The 16,190-nt window shown below is 45.0% G+C and overlaps 1 protein-coding gene across 5 annotated transcripts in view; it reads left to right on the forward strand.

The window, feature by feature from the left end:
• Nucleotides 1-16,190, forward strand: part of HIPK2 (homeodomain interacting protein kinase 2) — a 120,722-nt gene that overhangs the window by 24,586 nt on the left and 79,946 nt on the right. For all 5 annotated transcript variants that reach the window (XM_042838133.1, XM_042838131.1, XM_042838135.1 and 2 more), the window contains exon 2: nt 13,031-14,129. In XM_042838133.1, the coding sequence (XP_042694067.1) occupies nt 13,033-14,129 (1,097 nt within the window). In that variant the 5' untranslated portion in view covers nt 13,031-13,032. The remainder of the gene's footprint in view (nt 1-13,030; nt 14,130-16,190) is intronic.

Consider the following 16,190-nt stretch of genomic DNA (forward strand, 5'->3'; position numbering starts at 1 on the left):
AGGAAGAGGTGTTGCTATTTCTCCAGCATAGCTTTCTTGCTATGTTGGAGAAGACCCTGAGCAACCTCTGCATGCAGTGAGCAGCCTTTGCTACAAATATGTTCTCACTTCCAGCATCCCAGGTGTCTTTTTGGTCAGGGTTTGAGTGCCCCATGAGAAAAGCCTGAGTGTTGCTCTTGCTTTTCCCATGCGGAAGCATTTCTTAAGTATCACAAGTCAGAAGAGTATATATATATATATATGTTATAGTTTTTCAGGCAAGCCCTTTAGTGTAACTATACTGGCAGCTCCAGGAGAGTAGCCTTTTACTTAAATCTGTGTTTTGAGATGTCTTCAGATTTATTTGTTTTGCAGGCTGCACACTGTGTTGCTGTTGTGGCAATGCCTGTGATTCACGTCTTGCGCAGTCTGACAAGCTCACTGTAGCTTGCATGTGCTGAGGCACAAACTCTGCTTACTGCACTGTGCGTGGCTGGTACAGGAGCAGCCCTTAGTGCTGGGACCCAAAAGTGCCAGGTGTGGGGGCTTCTTCATTGAGCTTCTTGTGATGCCTTCAGGAAGTGAGGGGTTGTCAGAACACTTGCTTGGACTTTAGTTTTTAGAGCTCCTCCAGGAATAGCCTGTTCCTTGGAGCAAGCAGAGCGGGGAGCACAAGGATCAATTTGGGCATCTAGTGGTGCTGCAAGGATCCAATTTCATATTTATTTTCTGTCCCTGCAGAGCAGGAGTTATGTTATCATTTCATTTTAACAGCTCAGTGTCTCTACTGCTGAGCCTGTAAAAGAACATGTCCCATTATACCTGCTGCTGTTTGACACCTGTCTTCCCTAAGGCACCGATGTTACGCTGGCTTGTTGGTCCTTTGCTTGCCAATGCCCATCCAAACCTCTTGACTCTACTTTTCTTTCTTTTTTTGATAAAGAGAAAAGGAGAGAAGGTACAGATGGCTGAAAGTGGAGGCACAGGTGCATTGTAGCCTTGTTGAAACTCAGGGGTTGGACTGGATGGAAGGATTGAGAAAAAACAAGAGTGGCATCAACGATTGGGAAAGACAGAACAGTTTCATGGAAGTCTGGTGCCATCTCACATGCAGGCCCTCAGTGCCATGCACTGTTCACTTGCCCCATGAATTGTCCATAAAGCTCTGGGGTTGCTCAGCTTTGGCAGTGCATTTGAGGGAGCGATGGTGAGCTGTGTGGAGATGGGTTTCCCCGAGCAGCTGTGAAATGTGTTCCAGTCCTTTCAAGTCAGTGTTATTCTTCCATGACAACACGGGAGAACAGATGTTCCCTAGAGATCTACCTATTATTCATTTTGCTGTAGAGTTACATCTTCCCTCTTTTATTTGTCTCCTCTGTGAAGTAAATATTTCCATAATAGTTAATATTAGGGCTTTCCATAGCCCCCAGTGATTTTTTGTCACTCAGCTGTATCTTTTTTTTTCTATTTTTGTCAGAATACCATAAATGTGAACAGAGATTAAGACAAGCTCTGTGTCGTGGGACACTGATTTTGTAGGCACTGATATGAATGTGTCTATTTTAAACTTACATGGCTGGCACTGCAGAACTTGAGGTTCCACTCTGCACTTCTATCCATGCAGGTGTGTCAGAGACATGCTTGATGGTGTGAGCTGGATGATGCATGTTCAATTGGGCTGGGCAGTAGGTTGGGACTAGCATCATCTGCTGGATGCTGAAATGTGAGGTTGTGGTGCTTTGTGCACACTGAGTGAGCTAACAGTCTCCCCGGGTCCTGAATACTGAACTTAAAAAACTTCTGCGATCACCATAAAAAGCCTGTTAGGTAAATACATTTTCTGTGCACAAAAGCAATTGCCCTGCTCTCTTTCATTCTGAAAACAATAGACATCAAAATGAATTACAGACCTGTGTTCTTTAAAGGTCACAGCTATTTGGCCCTCAGGTAGGTGTGTACTGAAACAGCTTTGGTTGAGATTTGTTGATGGGCTAAAGAAATGAAATGAACTGGGACTTAGGTGTAGAAGTCTGAAAACCAGCTAGAAATTGCCATGGATGTGGAAGATGAAGGAGGGAACTCCTGAAGTAAGGAACTCCCTATTTCCTGATGTGACTGGGGTAGGGAAGCTGAATGGAGAAGGACCTTGTGTCAGGTGCAAAACCAATGGTCAGTGCTTGTTTGGCATTGTACTGGTTTCTTTTATGACTTTTTTTTATCTAGCTTAAAACAACAGCTGTAGTGGCCAGGCTCTCTAGCCCATGCTGTTTCATGAACGGTTGGTTGCTAGGACAGCTGCCGTCATCCACATTTTAATTGTGGATGTGATGACCAATTTCTCATCTCTCCCCAAGCTTTGGCTGGATGACTCAGCTGGTCCTCTGGTGACTCATTGCAGCCTCCCATGAGCCCAGGAAGACTAAAGAGGGAAGTGTGGCTATTTTCAGATACGAATAATAACCAAACCCAGAGACTATGGCCATGAAGAAGTGCTGCAAACTTCAAATGAATTGGGTGTTTAAGTGGGGTATAGGCTGGCCCCCTTCCCACTGAAATTCTTTTCCTAGTTGATATATTTCTGATGAGTCTGGTTTCCAGTCTCTTCACCCACAGGAATATTTGTTTTAGGAAAGTTTTTCCATGAGTTTTGAATGCACAAAGCCTCATGAATGCTCACAGGGCTTGTGGTACTAAATTCCCTTAGCTGTTTCTGGCAGTTACTCCCTCTCATCATTGATTTGGGGATGGGATACATGGGATTCTCATAATTGCTATAGCAACACAGGTCCACCTCAGGCAGTTTTTTTCTCCAGTCATTCTTGTGTTAGACATAAGACATTGCCCAAGGTTCTCATGGATCTATCAAAAGCTCTTGTGATTGACCACAAGATCTTACTGATCTGTTTTTTGGATCCGTGGAATCAGCAGTGTATTTTCATCTTCTGAGAAACTCGTGCAGAGACTGCTTTCCCAGAAACTTCTTTCCTTGTGACTCAGTTTGGCCAGACTTTGTTTTCACTGTTGATCAAAGACAGTAGGTGAGACTAGGCAACTTGGCTGTGGTATCAGCATTGCATTGATGATGTTGAATTTGTCCCACTGTGTCTAGCCCAAGTTCTCTAATTTCTTTGCTATAAGAAAAGGAGAAGTTGGCTTTTGTGGGTTAAAAGGACATGGCTGCAGAAACAGCTGTGGTAGTGCAAAGAAGATGCTTATGGAAGAGATTGGATAACACTCTGTTGCAAAGTACATAGTGATATGTCAGTTCAGAAATATAGGGCCATGAATGAGAAGGAGGTCTGACAGCACCTTTGTTTAGCTAGCCCACCTGTCTGTAGGTAACTATTCTTTCTAACCTGAATTTTTGATTCTGTAGGTTTGGCTTCAGCTGTTGTGCTGTGCCCATGAATGCCGCTCAGAAGTTACTGGCAGTGACCAGTGTAGGCAGTTTTATGTGGGTTAAGGCATGCTCAGATGCCCTTGTCTCTGCATGGCCCCGTTTAGCATCTGTAAATCACCAAGTGGAAGTTACATCAAGGGTTCTCTTTCACTGTACTCCACCAAAAATATCATATGCTTACTTTTTCTTGACTGGAATGTGTACAGCCAGTCTGATGGTGGGGCTATCTTAGCCTAGGGCCCTGCTTTTGAAGGTCAGTCCCCTTTTCTAGCCCAGAACAACTGTAGCATGCTCTGCAGAAGGCATTTGGTATGTGTCATACTGGATCTCCAAGTTCAGTTTTGTTCCTCCTCATCGTTTTTCAGTCTTGCTAGTGCAAAAAGCCTAACAGCTATGGCATTAAACACTGTAAAGCTGAGTAAATAAATATGTCAATAAATAATCATATTCTACACAAAAGAGAATCCTGGGGGAGAGACTGATGGTAGATAGGGAGTTCTGCTGGTACCAGTAGAGATTTTTATTGTTTTCTTTCTCTTAATGGCTTCCTTTGATTTCTTCTATTTCAGAGCTTTGACGGAGGAGTGTAGGCAGTTACTGGTATCCCTGAGCTTCTTCATCACACACAAGGGCCTTATATGTTTCTTTCTTAAGTCAGATATCCTCTCCTGAGCTCCTGGATCTTTACTCTTCAAGGCTCTGAAATGCTTTATGTAGTTTATCCCCATGCCTAAATCAGGTCTTCTTTCTGTGTTAGCAAGAGCTTTGTGCATCACCCAGGCTAGCCATCCTTAGCCCGACATGATTCTTCTCTGCACACTGAACTGACCCTGACCTATTGGACCTTGCTTAAAGGGAATGCTGCTGTAAAAATGTGGGGCAGGTTCTGCCAGCAGAGTGAAGCAGGGAGATGTCCAGAAGCACTTCCTTGGGATTGCGTGAGGTAGTGGAGTAGCTTCATTTGTTTCTTCTGAAGGAGATTCGTTGCCTGCAATGGGTTGTCCTGTGACTGTTCAAGTGCAAGCATGTGCTTGTGTGTTGGAGAGTGGTCATGTGTTTCGTATGACGGGGATCAATGCAGCCTCAAATAAAGCAGAATAAATCATTGGGCCTCCTGGATGATGACAAGGGTTCCCAAGGATACGCTTGTTAGCGCTGAGTGTCGTCATGGAGAGCACCGTGGCCCTGTGTCACTTTCTTCGTTGTGAACAGCTCGGTGCTCTCAGCATAGAAGAGCTGGAGACAATTAAGTGACACTTTTCTGTAGGGTTACACTTTTCAGATGCTGTCTGAAGTAAAGAGATGACTGAATTGGTTTTTGAGGAGGAAAGAGTTCACATTCAAACCCTAAACCTAGTGCTTCCCCACCAGTCTTAGGCTGGGCCTGGCAGCTCAGGCCCACCACGTACATCTGCCCTTCCTGCTTCTGAGCCATGCTGGAGGCCCCAACCCTTGCCATTTTGTACATTTTTGGTTTCATACTCCCAATTCAGAATGCAAAGCAAAAAGCCATTGATAACAGCAAAATGATTTGTGACTGTTCAGCCATTGTTTTCACTTTTGGGAGGTTTTCTTAACCCTGAGCAGTGAAGAGGCTAAAATCTGGAAGACAAGGTGAAAAACTAATGCTCAAGGTGTGTTTTCTTTCAGAACTGAAGGGCTGTTTTCTGGATGGATATATGTTACTGTTCCTGTGGAAGACAGATTATGTACTGAACTGTTGTAACTAATTTAAATGCTGGTCGAGTAATCAACCTGCAGTAGCCTTTTTTTTTTTTTTTTTTTTAATTTTCTGAAATGCCCCATAGCTCTTAGTGCAGTGTGCTGTAAATCATGTCTTTGGTCTTTCTCATTTGAAAGGAAGAGACGTTACAGCAGAAGCAAGGTGGGCTAGTTAACCCTGGCTTTGGGATAGTCAAGAGATCATTGAATCTGTCTACCTCAATTTTGTGATGCAGCAGAGCTCCTTGCCCAAGTTCCCCACCACTCTTCTTGCATCTTCATCTTCCTTAGCAGCCTAGGTCCTGTGTATTGCATCCAAACCTCACCAGAGGCTTGTTTCTCTCCAACAGGTTTTTATCCTGATGGAAATGAAATGAAGGGAGGGACTTTGTGAAGAGGCAAACTGACCTTTTCAGCCCAGCTAGTGCTTGATCTGAGTTTCAGATTTCGTAAACAAAGCAAGCACTGAATGTCATGCAGTTGCCTCTTTGCAAATGAAACACTTATGAAAAAATCCTGTGGGAGTGAGAGGCTCAGCCTGAGACTCCAACAAGCCTTGTCCATGTCCTGCCTTCACAAATAGAGTTGCTTCTGTTGAGCCAAGTTTGCAAGGTGCCAGCCATTCCCTGTGGCTTCATCAAACTGTGGGCATGTTGGAGTCATCAACATTACAAAGCTAATATTTACAGGTGGGAATTTATCCAGATGAGGCAGCAGCTGCGGAAAAAAACCAAATCTTCCCAGTAGGTAGATGTTGAGGGAAGCCACAAGTGTGCCAGTGCTGCCTGGGTGAGTAGGGCAGAAGGCAGGCAGCACACAGGGAAACGCTTGATTCATTTTGGTCCCTTTTCCAGGGCCCCCAACACCCATTTTTGGAAACTAATATAGGTGATGGCCAAGTAGGGAACTGGAGTTGGAAATGAAGCCAGTCCTCTGTTTCCTTTGTAAGATGGGGTGATGTTGTCACCCCCTGTTTTGAAGATGGAAACTGAAGTGACCCAGCTGAGTGATGTGAGCCACACCGCCTGGAAAGCAGAGTCACATTGAGAATCTTCTTATTTCCAGTTCTGCTTTCAGGATGCAGCTCTGTCAGCAAGTAGTAATCAGAGATGGAGATTGTAAGAACCCAGAGACTCTCATATTACAGATCTGTTTGGAGGTTGAAAGTATGGGCCTGCACACATGTTAAGCTGGAGTACAAGGCAATACAAGTTATGTATTTACTACTCAGTCCATCTTACAGAGCTCTCCATAGGAAACTTCAGGTTCTGTAGACATGCTGTGGTTACTGTTCCACTCTCCTTCCACAGAGGCCATACAGTGGGAGGGAGAAGGTTGACCAGAACATATATGCTGTTGCCAAAAAGTCCTGCTTCGCACATGAATCCAAATAGCTGTCAATTTCGTCTGACACCATTTTGTCTTCAGAGTGGGGAAGCCAAAAAACATTTCTTAAACTCAGTGATCTTTGTAGGCCCCTTCCAACTCAGGATGTTCTGTGATTCTGTCATTCCTCGATAGCTTTCCCTCCCATCTTCTCTGAATGCCTGGAGGAGCTGGCCGAGGCTTACGGAAGATTATGGAAGCATGCCAAACATCATTTAGGGCAGTGCTGCAAATGTCGCCACGGTCCTGCTCCTTGAGCATGCGAACTGACGGCTGTCCCATCACCCTGTCTGCAGCCCCAGCTGGGAGCCACGTGCTGGCCTCACCTCTGCCTGCTCCTCTGCAAGAAGCTGGGAAGATGAACTTCTTTGGCAAGGTGTTGTGATAGGAATTCCTCAGTGCCTTCCACAGACAAAGCTTCTAAGCAGGGATGCCAGCAGTCCCACAGTCTTGATCTTTTTCATTCTTCCTCATCCTACCTCTGGCTTCCAGAATGAGGTTCTCAAAGCAGGGCTGTTCATGGAGAGAAAGCTTTCCTCTGCTCTGATTGTGCTGGGCTTAACTCCATGAAGCTATCCCCCCAGTTTGGGGTAGCACGGACCGTACTGCTGGGCCTTCTCACACCGAGGCCTCAAATTCTGCATCAGGTCAGTTGCTGCAGCATTGGTGGGGAAATAACAAGGCAGCAGAGCCTCTGGTGAGGAATATTTTAACCTGCGTTCTCAGGTGCTGTGTCATTAATTAACTGTAATGGGAAACATAAACTAGCCACAGGATTTGCAGAGGAAATCTATAATATCTCTTGTCATTATTGTAATTCATTAAAGTGGGGATGGAGGTGACCCCGACAGAATCCTTCAGTGAAGTGTAATTAAAGACTTAAATCTAAGTGTATATGTTTGTCTCCGATTTTCTTTCACAAGCTTAAACCCAGGAATATGTGAGAAGAGCCCACAGACTGTTACTCAGGCTCATGGGCACCTGAACCCACATCAAAGGGATGAATAAGAATTGTGATGGAAACGTAGATAACAAGCTATCTAATAGTAAGGCTTTGTGGATTAGTGTGGATATGGAAGAGTGGAGTTTGTAGTGGTAAGATGTGATATTGTGGTGAATGAACACTGAAGAGCTTGATATTGCAGGGACTTGACTTTGGTCTACAGAGGCAAAATAAAAGACAGCACAGATGGTTCAGAGGGAGGGCTGTGATTGGCAGTGGCTTCTGTTCACTAATTCCTTGGAGTTTGGTGTTTCAGGTGCATAGTGGGCTCATTGAATTGCCCACAGTTTGTATCCAGCTTGCACAGCGCGGTCCAGTGACCCACCAGGTGTGGTGGGCATAGATGGTTTGGAGCAGCCTCTGTGTTTGAGCTTCCAACATGGGATCAACTGGAGTGGTGCAGCCCCATCCCTTTGTACAGGATGTGCTGGAGCTCTGGCTGTGCTCCTATATGCATAGCTCTTCCACCTCACAGTCTCCATGCCATAGTTCTGGGAGATGCTGCCCCTGTGGGGGCTGTGCATGTGCACATCTTTCACTAGGAGGGGTGAGAGACCATCTCACCAGCCTTCAGCCCATGCCCACACTGGAGACCTGAGGTGCCATCCACCCTGCTGTCCAGGTGGTGCTTGCTGGCACCTGGTGGTCCTTGTTGCTAGCTTTTATCTGGCTAAGAAGGAAAATTGCAGAGCAGACTGTGAAACAGCAAACAGGGTGCTGCAGATGATACAGGGCTGTGAAGGTGGTCTTGGTCCCCTGCCATCTCGCTGTGGTGAGACCTACTGTGCAGGTGGGAGGGAGGTGGGAGGAAAGAGTTGTTCAAATAGATCATTTGATTGCATTTATGGCTACTCTGTGGGTCGAAAAGTGCTCTTCCCCTGTCTGTAGGATGTGGATTGAACATGGCAGTTCAGAGCAACATGAAGCCAGAGCAGTGCAGGTGGCAGGCTCTGTCACATCTTTGAGACCCACTATGCCCTGCTGAAGCATTTAAGAATCTACCAATTAGGATGAAACAGTTTTAATAGCAGGATGGGAAAAGTAGAGCAGAAGGGCAGAGGGATTTTCACCTGGAATGAAAGCTCTTGAGACATCTGCTCACCAACAACAGGAAGGAGCTGAGGCTGTTGGGGCTGGAACTCTTCTTTGAGGTTTCTCCAAACATTATTAGCACAAGGAATTTGTGTACTCTTGAAGGATGTCAATCTGAAGGAAACTCCAGAAATGTGTGGTACTGGGGACTCTAAAGCAGCCACACAGAGGCCACCTTGAAGAAGAATACTGTGCTTCAGATATGGCGATTTTGAAGGTGCAATACATTAGGCATACCTGGCAGATCCCCTTTTCATTGCCTTCGTAACCTGGGTGTGCATGTGAGTTTTCAGGCTTGCATTTCTCTGGGGAGAAGAGAAAGATATTTATTTCAGGAGTGTCTTGTGTGCATCATTTATATGCTGAACACACGCCTTGTGCTTTTTACAGTATTTTTCAAGCAGGCTCTGTCGCTTTCCTAGCAGTCAGCAAGCAGCCTCTGGTTACAGTGCACTGGCAGCTCTGCAGGTACTCCAGAAGGTCTTACTGCCTGCTTCATACAGGGCAGGGGCTGGGTCTCCTGCCACTGCAAAGGCCGTTTGTATAAATCAGTACTAAGTGCTCTGAGTGAAGCAGAAGAAAACATCAGTGACTTTCAAACTGTTCTTTCTTTAGTCCCCACAGTGCATTTTTTGCCCTTTAGGGTGAGGTGGGTGGATAGGGAACTTCATCTCATTTGCTCTCCTGAAACCTGTTGGAAGTCCTGGTGAGGTGGCTGCGGGATTTGTGTGCACGCGCAGAAGAAGGCCATCTGAATTGTAAATAGCACCTGCTAAATTATTATTAAATGCAAGCTGATGTGGGAGGAGTTCTTGGGAAAGAAGAAAAAATCAAGTCTTTTAATCAAAGTCGTTCGGTCTATTTTAGCATCGTCCCCTCACTGCATGCTGCATACTTCAGCTCATGTGGATGCTGCAGAGAGTTACCTAAGTCACATCAAGGACAGGGGAAGGCCCCATTAAATCCAGTCACTATCAATTGTGTGAGAGCTCTAAATGGCTCCCTAAAACTCTTTATTAAAGAAAGGAACTATCAATTTTATTTAATGCATTGCCCAGCTCGCTGCCCAGAGATTCACCACATGCAGGGTCTGTATAAAACTGAGCCCCATGCTCCCTGGGCCAAGGTGTGGGGATGCTCCTTTCCCAAGCACCAGCTCTGGGATGCTGAGAGCATCACTGCCACGGGGCTGGACCAGAAAGCATTGCCCTCCTGCAGCCATCCCATCTCCTCACTGGGTCGTGGCAAACCTCACACAACCAAAGGTCTGTAGCTGTAATTTGTATCACAGGCTGCGTTGTCGAATTTGATCCCTGTAACAAGCCATCCGACTGTTACTCACTCACATTTACTACTATTGCTACTATTGCTATGGAATAAAGATAATTTAAAAAAAAGAGAATATGCCACCAGCACGGTTTGGTAATGTCCTTGGGAAATTTAAGGTTGTGTTTTTCTCCCATTAGCTGCACAGGCAAATTTGCAATAAAAATGACTTAGCTGCAGATGCCTTCCTTTCCCATCACCAAGCTGCCAATCAGACTGTAATTTCTTGGTTTCGGACTATGCTGAAGAGCTAGCTGAGCTATTTTCCTTATGACATGTCCCCTAAAACCTCAGACTAGCAAAAATCATTTTGGACGGAAGAAAGAAAATTTCATCCTTCTTTCATAGGGGAAAAAAATCTTTCTCACAATTATATATGACCTCTGACAAGGGTGGCAGTGGCAGCAGTGGAGTCCACAGCCCTCCCAGTAGCCACATGTCTGTGCTGCCTTCTCCAATCCCCTGTTTTTGGGTAACAGCGTACCCTGTTCCTGCACAAACAATGTGGCAGGACAGCGAGGGGCTTGTTGTTGATGTGGGAACCAAATCCTAACAACAACTCGTTTCAATGAGGGCACAGGCAGCCTTCTGACGTTGATGATGTTGAGTGACTGCTGACCTTGTTTTTAGCGTCAGCTGATATCGACTGGAGCTCTGCCAGTTTGCACCAGTTGAAAGTCTGTCTCCTAATGGTAGTGATTATCCTGATTTTCACAGCAGTGCTCAGAAAGTTGCAGCTGCTGCTCTTCATATCTCAGACTTTAATTTGGGGGCGATTGGTTCTTCTGGTGTCATTCTGGGGGACTTCGTGAGATGAAACTCACTCCTTCTTCTGCGTCAATCCTTTTTTTTCCCCTTTTTATTTTGTATGAAGAGATATTGCTCAAGTGCACCACAAAATGAAAGCCATAAAGCTATAAATTACACCTCAGTTAGGTCCACAATATGTTACCAATTACATCTGCTTTATTATTCGCGTCCAGGGGGAAAACATACATCAAGCCAACCCCGCACTCCAGAAAGGTTGGTTCTGTACTAAAAAGAACACCATGACTCTTCCTAATCTATGGGATTAATCTCTGGGAAAACAAACACAGCTCTGCCTTACTCACATACAACAGTGGTGCCCAGGATGACAGGCTGACTGATATTGATGTGGCTCTATGAGTTTGCTGCGTGCTTCAGCATTTGTGGCAACCTCATTGCCCCGCAGAGAGGAGGGATGAGAGAAAGCACTTACAGGGCAGGGACCTTGGGAGCTGCTGCTCAGTAGGTTGAGGTGGGGGTAATTCATACAAATCGCAGCAAACAGCATCTGGAATGGAGTGTGCTTGCCTGACTGTGTCACCCAGCTTTGGCAGCATGCACTTATGTTTGTGTTTGCTGGTATAAGTGTATATGTATATGAGAGTGTATGTGTGCATATGGGTTCCATACTAACTTAAGAAGAACACAGACTAGTGGAGAATGGCCTTATTTTATGAAAGGGAGCTGACAGTTTGGTACTGTCAAATTGCTGTGTGAAGGAGCTATCCATGTGCATTACCGAGTTTGTTGAGTTTTTGTCGCTGAAGCATTAATTCAGCTCTTAACTTATTAAAGTTGCAAACAATTCAAGGTTATGTTTGTGCTTAATAATTCAGCAACAATGCTAGCTCAGCATATTGTCTTTTTCTTCCCTAGTCGTTCTGGTTTATAATAAAGAAAAACTGGTAACAGACAAAAAGGTTGGTTGTTTTGCCTTTTGTGGCGAAACCAGATGGAGGGGTGATGCTGGAGTGGAGGAAGCACTCTTCCTGCTGTGCCATCACGGTTAGGTGGCTCCATGGGGACAGTGGGGACAGTTCATGGGGACCCCACCCTCATCCATGGGCAGCCTGATCAGCCTGGATCAGGTCCCCTCTCAGTCTTCTTTTCTCAAGGCTGAACAGACCCAGTTTACTCAGCCTTTCTTCATAGGAGAGATGCTCCAGGCCCTTCACCATCTTTGTGGCCCTCCGCTGGACTCTTTCCAAGAGATCCCTGTCCTTTTTGTACTGGGGAGCCCAGAACTGGACGCAGTACTCCAGATGAGGCCTTACCAGGGCAGAGTAGAGGGGGAGGATCACCTCCCTCGACCTGCTGAACACACTCTTTTTAATGCACCCCAGGATTTCCTTTTCCCATTTTTTTTCCTTTTTTTTTTTTTTTTTTTTGAATAAAAGTGTAGAAGGTCACTATCTTTTCCAGAGCCAAAGAAGCACACAGTAAAAGAGGTTCTTTTCTTTTCTTAGAAATTAAATGGACCTGATTCCTCCACAAGCTAATTTGCACCTTGTATTGTTAACAACACTGTTCACTTCCAGGGGATCTGCTTTCCAGTGGTGCTTTTGTCACTTTGCGTAAGAATAGATGAACATAATTTTATAAATCTGAGACAACTGAGAGCGTGTGGTAGAGATCATGTTGTCTAACTCAATCATCAGTGTCCCTGAGCAGAAACAAGCTCTGGACATGATTCCCACACACGGACTTGGCAAGCAACCTGGGACATCATCTGCTGCTTCTGTCCTGGCTCCTCAGCTTTGCCAGCGCACCTCCATTTGTCATGGCGTGTCCTCTTCTGGTCCCATCCTGGCTCTCCGCAAGCCAGAAGCTACTTAGTGGCTTTATGGGAGTAAACAGATGTCTTAGGTCAGATCCACCAAGCTGTTTAATACAGAAGGAGCCTGAGGATTTGCAATTTGGCCTCCGTAGGCAGAATATTTTGCAGTATTTTACATTAGCAAAAGAGATGTAGATGTATTCCTGGAGACAATGGGAATAGGAGTCTCCTCAGGCAAAGGAGGAAAAAAATAACATTTATGTTCTCATTATTAAAAATGGGAAGGGGCAGAGCAAGAGAGCAGAATTTGTTTTTTGCTAGGTGTTTGCTAGTATGGTTCAGTTGGGAGTAATGATTTATTTTAGAGCATAATATTTTATTTGTGATGAATACATATTCTGGAAGAATTTCATTTTCGTGCATGTGTTGCATCCGAAATCTGTATCCCATTCTCCCTTACTGCCTCTGTACAAATGAAAAAAAAAACAAACTGGGGAAAGCATATTGACTCTGGATTCGCTCTGATATTTTACTGCAGGTATGGCCTCGCATGTGCAAGTTTTCTCTCCTCACACCCTTCAGTCAAGTGCCTTCTGTAGCGTGAAGAAACTGAAAGTAGAGCCGAGTTCAAACTGGGATATGACTGGGTACGGCACACACAGTAAAGTCTACAGCCAGAGCAAGAACGTACAGTCCTCCCAAGCAGCCGCCGCAGCCGCCGTCAACGCCTCCCTCCAGATCCCCAATCCAAGCATCCCTTACGAACAGACCATCATCTTCCCAGCAAGCACGGGGCACATCGTAGTGACGTCCGCCAACAGCACTTCTGGTGTGGTGGCAGTGTCTGGGCAAACACTGGGCGGGCCACATAACCTGATGCGACGCAGCACTGTGAGCCTTCTGGACACCTACCAAAAATGTGGACTTAAGCGAAAGAGTGAGGAGATTGAGAACACGAGCAGCGTGCAGATCATTGAAGAGCATCCACCAATGATTCAGAACAATGCCAGTGGGGCCACTGTAGCCACCGCCACCACCTCCACGGCCACCTCCAAAAACAGTGGCTCCAACAGCGAAGGGGATTACCAGCTGGTGCAACATGAGGTGCTCTGTTCCATGACCAACACATATGAAGTGTTAGAATTTCTTGGCAGGGGAACCTTCGGACAAGTAGTCAAATGCTGGAAACGTGGCACTAATGAGATTGTGGCCATCAAGATCCTAAAGAACCATCCTTCCTATGCCCGGCAAGGCCAGATTGAAGTGAGCATCCTGGCTCGGCTGAGCACAGAAAGTGCAGATGACTATAACTTCGTCCGTGCGTATGAGTGCTTCCAGCACAAGAATCACACGTGCTTGGTGTTTGAAATGTTAGAGCAGAACCTCTATGATTTCCTAAAACAAAACAAATTCAGTCCCTTGCCCCTTAAGTACATTCGACCAATTCTCCAGCAGGTAGCAACTGCCCTAATGAAGTTGAAAAGCTTGGGACTGATTCATGCTGATCTTAAACCAGAGAACATCATGTTGGTAGATCCATCCCGACAGCCATATAGGGTCAAGGTCATAGACTTCGGATCAGCTAGCCATGTGTCTAAAGCTGTTTGTTCTACCTACCTTCAATCCAGATATTACAGGTAAGACACTGGGCTCAAGTCACATTACTAGGTGAAGTATTTTACCTACAGGAATTTTCCTTCGTTACTGCAGATGAGTGAGAGTCATCCCTTAATCCTGAATTGGAATGGCTCTTAAAAAGGCTTGGTGGTGGTAAGAGAAAATGCTATCATTCGCTCTTGGAGGTTACTTGCAACGAAAACCATTGTCAATTTGTAAATAGCCATAAAATATTGGCTGCAAAAAAACTGTTTGTGAGTTTCAATTCAGGAAGCCTTTTGGTGTTGTTTGCACTTCCTTCTCTCTGTTTTTGGAAAGAGGTACTTAATACAGAGAGTTCACATTTTTTTTCCAAGTCAGTGCAAGTAGGTTCTTGGTTTCAGGAAGATCTTAAGCCAAGTAATCTATACGCTGTCTGTATCTTCCAGCCTTTGTTGATTGGTGAAACCAGGCATTTTACAAAAAAGAAGGTTGGCCCACAGGAAAGCAACTGTATGGGTGCGGATGATGCTTTGTCAAGGAGTAGTTTCCACACAGGCTGTGACACTTACTGGAATCAGTGGGAGGATTCTTGTTGGCTCCCATCAGCTCTGCATCAGGCAGCCTGGTGGAGCTGAATGCACTTTTCTCTATGTGGGAAGCTGTTGGTAGGGATGAATGAGTATTGTCAGCAGTCTAGGGTTGGACTGAGAACCTGTCAGAGATTGACGATTCCCACTTATAGTGATTTTAACTGCAGGTACGTCATGTGCTTGGATGGAGTTTCTGAGTTCTGTGTAGGTGCACTCAAAGCAAAATGTGTGAATCAGCTCTATCTCCTTTGGTCTGTAAAACAGTTTCAGCAAGGAAGCCTCTTCTCATAACTCTGGAAGGTAATCTCCTGCTTGCATTTTTACTCCAAGAGACAAGCTCCCTCCATAGATGTTCTCCTCAGACCTTCTCTTTGGTATCACTCAGCTTTTTTCGGCATCCTAAGGACTGAGAAAAACAGTTCTGGCTCAGCCACGTGTGAGGAGAAATAGAAGAAAAAAACCCCACATTTGTCTTTAGAGGACAGCTGAATTTAGAAATGCTCAGGCCCTTTTGTTATTGTAATTTTGTGAAACAGGGGCAAGAGGGAAAATGTAATCCTTCCTGATGACTGATATAATGAAAATTTGTTCAGGCATTGCGCACAGCTCCTCAGCTGGGTAACAGAAAATGCAAGATAGTTGCTCTGTTTGTAAATAGGACAGAAATCTGTTTTATACATAGAGAGTATTTGGAAAAAAAAAAAAAAAAAAAAATAGCCTCAGCTGTTATCTGACCCTTTTCCTACTTCATAAACATCCCAGTGGCAAAGCACTCCATAGCTCGGAGCTTGGGAAGAGTTAATTTGCACAGGAACAGGAACTTTGACAATGTAGCGCTGCAGCAGCTGATTTTTATCTGCTTGTCCTTTGCTCTGAAGGAGGCCAGAAAAAAAATTCCCAACCCTAGTTTGTACCTCTGAAGAGGCTTATTAAATGAAATATTCTACCTGATGACAGTCCCATCCTCCAGAAGAGACATGTTTCTGTGGTAAATATGCTAAAGCTTTTAGGGTTGCAATTACCTGGCAGACAAGTAGGAAAAAAAAAAAAGATAATACAGGCATTTTGTTGTTGAGTTATCTGTGATTCTGCATTAGCAGCCTAGGTCCCAAGCTGAAAGGCAGAAGGGGCAGCCAAAATGAAATATGTGACAGAAAGCAGAAATGAAAGAGAAAAATGGTTCATTCTCAGCGACAAACAAGGAATATTTTTGTGGCAGTCTCTGGGGAGGAAAAGGCTTGATAAAATTTGCTTTTCATATTTTAAATGTTATTCCTGCCCGGTATGAAGTTGCAGCTTCTTGGGTAATAAGTTCTGTCTGTCTAAATCCACTCTTTCTGTGCCTCAGTTGTTGGGAGGAGGGGAGAAGGGGCAGCGACTCAGTGGGGAGAAGAAAGTTTAAAAAGGGAAAAGAAAAATCTTGTTGGGGTGAATTAGCTCAGCAGGGGGCTGCTGATGAAGCTAAACTGAAGTCATGAGGAAAATTTATATTCTTCATTTTCTGATGGG

The sequence above is a fragment of the Centrocercus urophasianus genome, unplaced genomic scaffold (assembly GCF_019232065.1).
Source record: "Centrocercus urophasianus isolate 14NV4802_14NV808 unplaced genomic scaffold, USGS_Curo_1.0 seq_73, whole genome shotgun sequence".
NCBI lineage: Eukaryota > Metazoa > Chordata > Aves > Galliformes > Phasianidae > Centrocercus > Centrocercus urophasianus.